A 12,445-nucleotide genomic window follows, 5' to 3' on the forward strand; every position below is an offset into this window, starting at 1 on the left:
CAGGGAATTACATTGTACCAAAAAAAAAAAAAAAAAAAAAAACTCGCAGAATTTCAGGAGATTCAATGGTTTCAACTTATCATTGAAATTTAATTTTATTGAGTTGGATGAATCACGCGTTTTACAAGGGACATTCAATAAGCAACGCAGCGCTTGCACGCGCACCCACATTAGAGGGAAACATTCCAAGTGGAAAAAATATATCTAAAGACAAAGATTCTGTAACTTACCAAACGAAAGCCTTGGTACGTTGATAGAGACAATAAAAAACACAAACACACACACAAATTTCAAGCTTTCGCAACCCATGGTTGCTTCATCCGGAAAGAGGGAAGGAGAGGGAAAGACGAAAGGATGTGGGCTTTGAAGGAGAGGGTAAGGAGTCATTCCAATACATATGTAAAGGCAATGATTTTGGGCAGAGATGTCAGTCGAGGCGGAAGTACACAGGCAAAGATGTTATTGAATCACAGGTGAGGTATGACCAGCGGCAACTTGAAATTAGCAAAGGTTGAGGCCTGGTGGGTAACGGGAAGAGAGGATATATTGAAGGGCAAGTTCCCATCTCCGGAGTTGCGATAGGTTGGTGTCAGTGGGAAGTTTCCAGATAACCCGGATGTTGTAACACTGTGCCAAGGTGTGCTGGCCGTGCACCAAGGCATGTTTAGCCGCAGGGTGATCCTCATTACCAACAAACACTGTCTGCCTGTGTCCGTTCATGTGAATGGACAGTTTGTTGCTGGTCATTCCCACATAGAAAGCTTCACAGTGTAGGCAGGTTAGTTGTTAAATCACGTGGGTGCTTTCACATGTGGCTCTGCCTTTGATCGTGTACACCTTCCAGGTTACAGGACTGGAGTAGGTGGTGGTGGGAGGGTGCATGGGACAGGTTTTACACCAGGGGTGGTTACAAGGGTAGGAGCCAGAGGGTAGGGAAGGTGGTTTGGGGATTTCATAGGGATGAACCAAGAGGTTACGAAGGTTAGGTGGACGGCCGAAAGACACTTTTGGTGGAGTGGGGAGGATTTCGTGAAGGATGGATCTCATTTCAGGGCAGGATTTGAAGAAGTCGTATCCCTGCTGGAGAGCCACATCCAGAGTCTGATCCAGTCCCAGAAAGTATCCTGTCACAAGTGGGGCACTTTTGGGGTTCTTCTGTGGGAGGTTCTGGGTTTGAGAGGATGAGGAAGTGGCTCTGGTTATTTGCTTCTGTACCAGGTCAGGAGGGTAATTGTGGGATGCGAAAGCTGTTTTCAGGTTGTTGGTGTAACGGTTGAGGGATTCAGGACGAGCAGATTCATTTGCCACGAAGACCTAGGCTGTAGGGAAGGGACCGTTTGATATGGAATGGGTGGCAGCTGTCTTAATGGAGGTACTGTTGCTTGTTGGTGGGTTTGATGTGGACGGATGTGTGAAGCTGGCTATTGGACGGATGGAAGTCAACGTCAAGGAAAGTGGCATGAGATTTGGAGTAGGACCAGATGAATCTGATGGAACCAAAGGAGTTGCCTTTAAAGTGGCATCTGTAATAGAGGTGCATTTCAAGCAGAGAACTGTTGTAGAGTTTCTTTTGGCAGAAAAGCATAGCAGTGTAGATATTCATAGTGCAGAATGTCTGCGAAGACCTGGCAGTGAAGCACTGTGGAGACCTGGCAGTGAAGCACAGTGCATTATTGTGTGAGGTGTCTGTGATCATCGCAACAAGGCCACATAAATGTGTCAGAGCTCCTGCATACCTGCCAGCCAGCCACACGCAGCTGTGACACCTGCAATGTGTTCATGGTCACAAAAATAAAAACCAGTTTCTATTCCTCAGTGACAACACAAGTCCTCACACAGGTCTGTGCACATGAGAGGAGCTAACAAAACATCTTTGGACTGATTTTCCTCATCCACCCTACAGCCCAGATCCTACACCTTTCGACTTCGTTCTCTTTGGCCCAATGAAGTACGCACTATGTGGGAAGCAGTCCATAAATGATGGGAACCTTATTGATGCAGCAAGATATCTGCTTTGACATCGACCAGTCGAGTGGTGCCATGCGGGCATACAAGCCCTTCCAGTAGGGTAGCATAAGGCATCTACATCTATATCTACATGACTACTCTGCAATTCACATTTAAGTGCTTGGCAGAGGGTTCATCGAACCACAATCATACTATCTCTCTACTATTCCACTCTCGAACAGCGAGCGGGAAAAACGAACACCTAAACCTTTCTGTTCGAGCTCTGATTTCTCTTATTTTATTTTGATGATCATTCCTACCTATGTAGGTTGGGCTCAACAAAATATTTTCGCATTCGGAAGAGAAAGTTGGTGACTGAAATTTCGTAAAAAGGTCTCGCCGCGACGAAAAACGTCTATGCTGTAATGACTTCCATCCCAACTCGTGTATCATATCTGCCACACTCTCTCCCCTATAACGCGATAATACAAAACAAGCTGCCCTTCTTTGCACCCTCTCGATGTCCTCCGTCAATCCCACCTGGTAAGGATCCCACACCGCGCAGCAATATTCTAACAGAGGTCGAACGAGTGTAGTGTAAGCTGTCTCTTTAGTAGACTTGTTGCATCTTCTAAGTGTCCTGCCAATGAAACGCAACCTTTGGCTCGCCTTCCCGACAATATTATCTATGTGGTCCTTCCAGCTGAAGTTGTTCGTAATTTTAACACCCAGGTACTTAGTTGAATTGACAGCCTTGAGAATTGTACTATTTATCGAGTAATCGAATTCCAACGGATTTCTTTTGGAACTCATGTGGATCATCTCACACTTTTCGTTATTTAGCGTCAACTGCCACCTGACACACCATACAGCAATCTTTCCTAAATCGCTTTGCAGCTGATACTGGTCTTCGGATGACCTTACTAGATGGTAAATTACAGCATCATCTGCGAACAGTCTAAGAGAACTGCTCAGATTGTCACCCAGGTCATTTATATAGATCAGGAACAGTAGAGGTCCCAGGACGCTTCCCTGGGGAACACCTGATATCACTTCAGTTTTACTCGATGATTTGCCGTCTATTACTACGAACTGCGACCTTCCTGACAGGTAATCACGAATCCAGTCGCACAACTGAGACGATACCCCATAGCTCCGCAGCTTGATTAGAAGTCGCTTGTGAGGAATGGTGTCAAAAGCTTTCCGGAAATCTAGAAATACGGAATCGACTTGAGATCCCCTGTCGATAGCGGCCATTACTTCGTGCGAATAAAGAGCTAGCTGCGTTGCACAAGAGCGATGTTTTCTGAAGCCATGCTGATTACGTGTCAATAGATCGTTCCCTTCGAGGTGATTAATAATGTTTGAATACAGTATATGCTCCAAAACCCTACTGCAAACCGACGTCAATGATAATAGGTCTGTAGTTAAATGGATTACTCCTACTACCCTTCTTGAACACTGGTGCGACCTGCACAATTTTCCAATCTGTAGGTACATATCTATCGGTGAGCGAGCGGTTGTATATGAGTGCTAAGTAGGGAGCTATAGTATCAGCGTAATCTGAAAGGAACCTAATCGGTATACAATCTGGACCTGAAGACTTGCCCGTATCAGGCGATTTGAGTTGCTTCGCAACCCCTAAGGTATCTACTTCTATGAAACTCATGCAAGCAGCTGTTCGTGTTTCAAATTCTGGAATATTCCATTTGTCTTCCCTGGTGAAGGAATTTCGGAAAACTGCGTTCAATAACTCCGCTTTAGCGGCACAGTCGTCGATAACAGTACCATCGGCACTGCGCAGCGAAGGTATTGACTGCGTCTTGCCGCTTGTGTACTTTACATACGACCAGAATTTCTTCAGATTTTCTACCAAATTTTGAGACAATGTTTCGTTGTGGAACCTATTAGGCATCTCGCATCGAAGTACGTGCCAAATTTCGCGCGTCTGTAAATTTTAGCCCATCTTCAGGATTTCGCGTTCTTCTGAACTTCGCATGCTTTTTCCGTTGCCTCTGCAACAGCGTTCGGACCTTTTTTTGTGTACCACGGGGGATCCGTTCCATCTCTTACCAATTTATGAGGTATGAATATCTCAATTGCTGTTGCTACTATATCTTTGAATTTGAGCCACATCTCGTCTACATTCGCATAGTCAGTTCGGAAGGAATGGAAATTGTCTTTTAGGAAGGCTTCTAGTGGCACTTTATCCGCTTTTTTAAATAAAATTATTTTGCGTTTGTTTCTGATGGATTTAAAAGAAATGGTATTGAGCCTAGCTACAATGACCTTGTGATCACTAATCCCTGTATCAGTCATGATGCTCTCTATTAGCTCTGGATTGTTTGTGGCCAAGAGGTCAAGTGTGTTTTCGCAACCATTTACAATTCGCGTGGGTTCGTGGACTAACTGCTCGAAATAATTTTCGGAGAATGCATTTAGGACAATCTCGGAAGACGTTTTCTGCCTACCACTGGTTTTGAACAAGTATTTTTGCCAACATACCGAGGGTAGGTTGAAGTCCCCAGCAACTATAACCGTATGAGTGGGGTATTTATTTGTTACGAGACTCAAACTTTCTCTGAACTGTTCAGCAACTGTATCATCGGAGTCTGGGGGTCGGTAGAAGGAGCCAATTATTAACTTAATTCGGCTGTTAAGTATAACCTCCACCCACACCAATTCGCACGGAGTGTCTACTTCGACTTCACTACTAGATAAACCACTACTGACAGACACAAACACTCCACCACCAATTCTGCCTAATCTATCTTTCCTGAACACCGTCTGAGACTCCGTAAAAATTTCTGCAGAACTTATTTCAGGCTTTAGCCAGCTTTCTGTACCTATAACAATATCAGCTTCTGTGCTTTCTATTAGCGCTTGAAGCTCAGGGACTTTTCGAGCGCAACTACAACAATTTACAACTAAAATTCCGACTGTTCCTTGATCCAAGCACGTCCTGTAATTGCCAAGCACCCTTTGACATTGCAGCCCATCCCGCACTTTCCCGAGGCCTTCTAACCTAAAAAACCGCCCAGTCCACGCCACACAGCCTCCGCTACCCGTGTAGCTGCCAGCTGAGTGTAGTGAACTCCTGACCTATTCAGCGGAACCCGAAACCCCACCACCCTATGGCGCAAGTCTAGGAATCTGCAACCAATACGGTCGCAAAACCATCTGAGCCTCTGATTCAGACCCTCCACCCGGCTCTGCACCAAAGGTCCGCAGTCGGTTCTGTCAACGATGCTGCAGATGGTGAGCTCTGCCTTCATCTCGTAAGCAAGACCGGCAGCCTTCACCAAATCAGATAGCCGCTGGAATCCAGAGAGAATTTCCTCAGATCCAAAGCGACACACGTCATTAGTGCCGACATGTGCCACCACCTGCAGCTGGCTGCACCCTGTGCTCTTCATAGCATCTGGAAGGACCCTTTCCACATCAGGAATGACTCCTCCCGGAATGCACACGGAGTGCACACTGGATTTCTTCCCCTCCTTAGCCGCCGTATTCCTAAGGGGCCCCATTACGCGCCTAACATTGGAGCTCCCAACTACCAGTAAGCCCACCCTCTGCGATTGCCCGGACCTTGAAGGCTGAGAATGATCCTCTGAAACAGGGCAGGCAGCTGCATCTGGCTCAGCCAGAGACAGTGCCTGAAACCGGTTTGTCAGACGCACCGGGGAGGCTTTCTGATCAGCCTCCGGGGACGCCTTTCGCTGCCTGCCACACCTTGGAACGACCTCCCAATCAACCACAGGCGAGGGCTCAGCCCCACTGCGGGCAGCAACCGGGGTAACCACAGTGGCAGACCGATCTGGGGACAGACGGGACGAGATTGACATCCCCGTGATACCAGAGTCCGGCTCCCCACAGTGGTGCCCATTGGCAACAGCCTCAAGCTGCCCGACCGAAGTCAGCGCCGATTGCAGCTGTGAGCGAAGGGATGCCAAGTCAGCCGTCATCCGAACACAGCAATCGCAGTCCCCATCCATTCTAATCGATGTTTAACAACAGTTACCGAAACACGAGTCCGTGCCTAGATAACGCAAGCGGAACACGCAAAGAATGTATCAACTAACCTGTAGAAATGCCTAACGACTGCGCTACAATCTGCTGAACTTACGATTACAGTAACTAAAACTCGAAATTGCACCTCCTATACAAAACTCACATGCAATTTAAATAAGAATCTACGAAGTAAACACTAAAGCGCGATGCTACAACTGTCAAATACTATAATACGCCCGAAATATATGAATTAAATAATGCAAGTACCCAAAAACACGCAAAGAAATTAATTAAACTATCTAACAAATAAGTAAGCTAGGGTTATACGACTTGCTGCTGCAGCTGCTTGTCCAACGGCGGCATTCGGTCGGAACAGAGATTATGTTGTAAAATAGGGTTTGGCAGCCAAAAGAATGAGGAATGGTATGGTGTCTCACCTCCTACACACAATCCCACCACTCCCTCCCCTTTACCCTGAAATTCTCTGGGTCTATTTTTTCTGTCATCTGCCCCCCCCCCACCCCCCACCCCTGTCCTCCATCCTCTGAGTAGCCACCCTGGTCAGTTATTGAAATATTGTGTAAAAGTGGAAATGAAAACCGATCTGACAGCCTGGAAGCCTGCCATTAATCAATCGTGCTGAGAGAACCTAATATATCAAATGCTGGAATGTGTTCTGATCACTGTACAGGTTCGAACGAGGGCTCTGGATGCCGTTACGCAGCTCTACGAGCGTGGGGAACTGCGATCAATCATCGAGGAGTACGCAATGCTGTACTTGAGCTTCCTCCGCCTGCCGAGCCCACCTGATGTGCTGTTCGGACCGGACCGCGGCCGACAGAAGTCGACAATACCTGTAATAGAGTGCCGAAGTACGACTGGTGAAGTTGCAGCAACTCCCTGGAGCGAGGAGGCCGTGCGTGCCTGCCTCTACCTGTACCTCGCACTGCTGCCACTGAATGAGGAGATGATTCACGAGTGAGTGACTGGCAAAGCTGCCTTTTCTGACTGCTCAGTACTTCAGCAAGCCCTGAGGGAAGAGCATACGTTTGTATCAATACGTGCGAGTGTTTCTTATCCTGTAGTTTCCTTATTCATGGATAGTGCACAGCAGATAAAATCCCATGTTCTTTCTATAGAGTATAAACTTGGTGAAACTTGGTGTTAGTTGTTCTCTACATATTCATTCACCCTTTAGTGAGACAAATTTCTTCTGGTGGTGGACAACTTGTCAGAAACCTCGGCCCCAGAAATCTGTATTTTCACTGTTCAGGAAATGTTTGCACATTGATAGCCACATTGTCGTCATTACGCAAATGCCTGCTATAAAAGGGTTCCTTCATCTGAGGAAAGGTAAAGCAGTTCTGGAAAACACATTGGGTGAGGCAGTTTGATAACCCAAAAGAAGGTGTGTGTGTGTGTGTGTGTGTGTGTGTGTGTGTGTCTGTGTGTGTGTGTGTTTTCCTGTTCCTGTACATAACGAGATAGGGGTTGTTGTGGAGCAAAGGCAGATTGCTGCAATGCTTCATCTTGGGAATTTGATGTTGTGCTCCTGTGATGACGAGCATAAACTATTATCCGCACCATGTGGCAGTTCCGAAAACACTTACTAACCTTGGCCAACACGGGTTCAGATTTGCTCTTTTACGATGGTGAATCCACGCATTGCCACTGCCTGCTTTGCTCCACGCATTTCCACTGCCTGCTTTGCTCCTTTGTCTCAGGGTCGTACAGGTACACCCAGCACTTGTCCATGGTGATTAAGTGGCTAAAGAAGTCATCTGGATTGGCTTTATGTGCCTGCAATGTTCATGTTGCTGTTCAGTGGGCTTTTTCATTGAGTGTGAGCATTTGTGTAGCAAACAAAGAATGTTAATTATGTAACTAACTTTTCAAGACTACTAAAAATTTGACTACCCTTAGTTCTTAAGTCTCTTTCTTTTCATTCCTTCCCATTACAGTGGACTATGCCAAATGTACACCTTCTTTAACTGTTCCTTTGGGTGGAATAGTCCTATGATGAAACCTTGTTGCAGATTCAATCTTTTTTCATCCAGTTACGCAAAAAAGTTAAATTACAGATTTTTGCAGGAGACTTGACATCAAGAGTTAGTACCTACTCAGTATTGTGAAAAGGAAAGTTGCTACTCACCGTATAGTGGAGATGCTGAGTCGCAGATAGGCACAACAAAAAGATTGTCACAAATATAGATTTCGGCCAGTGAGGGCTTAATCAAAATTAGACGACAAGCGTGCGCGCGCGTACACACACACACACACACACACACACACACACACACACACACACACACACACACACACACATGACTGCAGTCTCAGGTAACTGAGGCCTCAATTGCCTGAGACTGCAGTCGTGTGTGTGATTTGCATTTGCACGAGTGTGTATGTGTGTGCTTGTCATCTAATTTTGACAAAAGCGTCACTGGCCGAAAGCTACATTTGTGCCAGTCTTTTTGTTGAGCCTATCTGCAACTCAGCATCTCCGCTATATGGTAACAACTTTCCTTTTCACAATATTGTTACAGTCCATCCTGGATTTTCCATTGTTTGATTGTTATTACGTACTCAGTGTGTTAATTTATCTGAGATTTAAACATTTTGTTCAAGTTCTTAAGTGTTGCTTGAAATTAACGTCTTGGCAAATAAGTATCTTAGTAAACATTGGCACTTGATTGCTTACTCATTAGTTAAACGTGAACAACTATAGACTCTGGGATTTGAAACTCTAAAAATTGTTATTGCCTTCAGGTGTAGTGTTCAGTGTAGTTGAGATCCTCTTTACTTTTTTCCTCGCACCTGTACTCACGTTGCAATTAAGAATTGTTACACCACATTTGTACTATCCACCAAGCAACTTGTGAAATTGGCTTCAGAAAACGTACATTAATTGGACTACATCGGCCTTGTCTTTCAGTAAATCGAATCAGAATGAGTGATAAAGATCATTTCTTGGTTCTTATAAGCTAATGTCCATTGTTCAGTTATATCTATGCTTTTGATCTCTGTGCATCTCCAAGACAGATTGTCAATGCGTGGAATTTTTATTACCTCTTCTGAGCAGGTAGCTTCTCTCTTGAAGTCACTCGAACACCATTACATCTTGAAGACTATCGTCAGCATTAGACATCACCCACCATGTGAAATTAAAAATAACATACACACAAATATTTGTGCCTTTACATTCGGTACTGTATTTCATAATTTCCCTGGTAAGAAGATGTGGAGATATGTGTTGTTTCTCTGGAAGGATATGTATCACCACAGCCTTGAAGAATAGTCCTTCAAGAAGCAAGAAGAGAGCAGCATTAAGATCATATAATATGAAGAAGACAAGGCTGTGGTAGCAGATGCAGAACTAGACTCTGAACCTGGAGGTTCCGGGTTCAGTGCCAGACAAGTGGAGACTTTTTTTTTCCCGAGGGCAGCTCCACTCAGTTTGCTATGAAATGAGCGCTGGGGTCCTTTCCTTGAGGCAAAATAGGGCAAGGCTACCAAGCTGCAACAAAAAAATGCTGTACTCTACCTGCAGTCAGACCAGTAGCCCAACCATGTGCTTATACCATAAAATAACAATTTTAAAAAATCAAAAACCATGCAAATAATTCCTAAGTCTGAGAACTAGAGCCGCTTTTATGTGTCTTGAGTAATATTTTGAAATTGGTGAAAACCTGTTCTCTTATAATACTAAGGTAAAAAGACATGAAATGCTAAATGCCAAACAGTATGAACTCTTAACTGAATAAGTATGTCATATTAGGAACTATGTAAATGATTTTATCAAAGAATTGGTCTGAAGGAGGTTGTCAGCAAGTAGCCAACTTAGAGGTAACATCTACACTGGATCCAGATTTGCATTTATACTCCACAATGTACACACGTGCACTCCCTCCTGCTTCTGCTTTCCGTGTAATCTGTTTGTGACAAGAATGAGTGTTAACAAATGTCTGTGAGAGTTCATATCTCTGATTTTGCTGTCACGGTCTTTTGTGATGTATAAGGGGATACTTATGCTATGCTTACTGGTTTGTAAAGTGGATAATGCAAAAAATTAATGCTATGCTTTATTTTGTCTGTAGTGTGTTTGTATGGGGGGGGGGGGGGGGGGGGGGGAGATATCTGGAAACTATTTGCAGTGCCTGCTTGCAGATTGGCCAGAGTGTACGTGCAGACGGCAGCGGACATGAAGCGAACCATCCTGCGCCTGCTGGAGCAGCCGGTCAGAGGGATGGGCATGGACTCCCCGCAGCTGCTCCGCCTGGTGGAGGAGTGCCCCAAGGGTGCCGAGACGCTCGTCACCCGCGTCATCCACATCCTCACTGAAAAGAGTGAGTGCTGGCTCTTTCACTTCTTGCTGTCTGTTGTCGAATTTGGAAGTGTAGACTGCGTGACTTGTTGTGTTTGTTGTGGTCTTCAGTCTAAAGTCTTCTTTCGTGCAGTTCTCCTAGTTTGTCTGTTTTGTGAACCTCTTCATTCTGTCATAATTAGCACAACTTGCAGATCACAAACTTTATCTTTGGCCCCTCTGGGATATTTGAAAGTCAGCTGACTGCACTGGAATGTTTACACTTGTTGCCAGTCTTGGCTGTGTAACAGTATTTACGATGGTGGTCCAATAAGTACCCGGCCTGACCAAGAGATGGTAGTCATTGTTGAAAAATATCTCTTGGATTAGAAAGTATACGATCTATGAAGCATATGTTTAAAGTTTGAAGATGCCACATTGTTTAGTATTTGTTTGGCAGCCATCAATAGTGAACATTGTGAGTGAACTTATGAAAAGGGAGAAAATTGGTCATCGTTATGTGATACAATATTTTCTTTAGAAAGGCCTCGGCGCAACCGATATTAAAGCTGAGGTAGATTCTGGTTTGGAATAGTGTGCTCCTTCGTTGACAACAGTAGAATATTGGCTAGCTGGGTTCAGACGAAGTGTACGAGCTGTTAAGATGAGCATCGCAGGGGTCAACCAAATGAGGTGATGACTCCAGAAATAGTGAAGAAACTCCACAAAGCGGTACTGGATGATCGTCAACTGAAAGTGCACAAGCTAGCAGACATAGTAGTCATTTCAAAAATTGTGGTAAATTGCATATTATCTGAAAATTTGGATATGAGAAAACTGTGTGCAAGGTTTGTGCCTCTTTTGCTCACAATCGAGCTAAAACAGTGTCGTGGAGATGTTTTTCATAACCATGGATGAAACATGGGTCCACCACTTCACTCCCGAAAGAAAAGAACAATCAAAACAGTGGATACTCATTGGAGAACAGACTCCAAAGAAGGCTAATACCGTTTCGTCTACAGGCAAGGTCATGGCGTCGTTTTTTTTGGAATGCGTGTGGTTTTAATTTACATTGACAACCTTGACAATGGGAAAATTATCAACAGCGAGTTTTAAGCAGACTTATTGCAACGTTTGCTGAAGAAATCAAGCAAAAATTGCCCATCTGGCCAAGAAGAAAGTGTTGTTTCTTCAGGACAATGCACCATCTCACAAGTCCATTATTGCAATGGCCAAAATTAATGGATTAAATACTTTTGAATACATTGTGGGAGTATACAGTGATCAACATTATTACAAATATTTACTATCAGAAACAGTCTTGATCACAAATTATTTATTCCGGTGGCCGGTTTCGACCACAACTGTGGTCTTCTTCAGACCAATGAGTAAGAACATCCTCCTGGTGGTTCTTACTCATTGGTCGGAAGATGACCACAGTTGTAGTTGAAACCAGTCACCAGAATAAATAATTTTTGATCAAGACTGTTTTTGATAGTAAGTAATGGTTCAAGTTTGAATTGCTACCTCATGCACCCTATTCGCCATATTTAGCCCCCTCTGAATAATTTCTATCCCCAAACTTGAAAAACTGTCTCGGAGGTTGAAGATTTTCAACAAATTAAGATGTGATGTCGGGAGTTAATGGCTGTTTTGAGGAGTTAGACAGTTCTCATTATAAAAAGGATATTGAACGTCGCTGGGAAAAATGTCTAGAGCTGAAAAGCGATTATGTTGAAAAATAAATGGGACCACCCTTGTATGCTGTAGCAGTAAGTAGCCATTGTGAATGTAGTGTTGATCCTTGTGCAGTGTTGTGAGTAGTGACTGTTGATAATGAATGAAGAGGCTCTATCTGTTCCTTTTAGCAACTTGCCATCGACCCATGTCAGTTCTGTGACATGTTAACTCATTAAATGTTTGTTTCTTTCTAAGCTAGAAGGTGGCTGCTCTGAGAGGAGATGGTGTGCAGTCTTTACACCCACTCGAATCTGCTTACTGTAGTCAAGTATTGGTATACCTTTACAATTTTTGGTCCCTCACATTTCCCTCCATTACCAAATTCTGATCCCTTGATGCCTCAGGCTATGGCTTCTCTCTTCAGTTCGATTCTGTACCTTAGATCTTTGCATCAAATCTTCAGCATTCTCCAAAAATTTGTATTCCCTTGTTATCTGCAGTGTT

At 44.3% G+C, this 12,445-nt stretch overlaps 1 protein-coding gene across 1 annotated transcript in view; it reads left to right on the top strand.

The window, feature by feature from the left end:
• Positions 1-12,445, top strand: part of LOC126291714 (symplekin-like) — a 135,145-nt gene that overhangs the window by 92,709 nt on the left and 29,991 nt on the right. Inside the window, exons 14-15 of the mRNA XM_049985370.1 lie at positions 6,650-6,936; positions 10,126-10,304. Coding sequence (XP_049841327.1) covers positions 6,650-6,936; positions 10,126-10,304 — 466 coding nt within the window. The remainder of the gene's footprint in view (positions 1-6,649; positions 6,937-10,125; positions 10,305-12,445) is intronic.

Source organism: Schistocerca gregaria, chromosome 9, assembly GCF_023897955.1.
Source record: "Schistocerca gregaria isolate iqSchGreg1 chromosome 9, iqSchGreg1.2, whole genome shotgun sequence".
Classification (NCBI taxonomy): domain Eukaryota; kingdom Metazoa; phylum Arthropoda; class Insecta; order Orthoptera; family Acrididae; genus Schistocerca; species Schistocerca gregaria.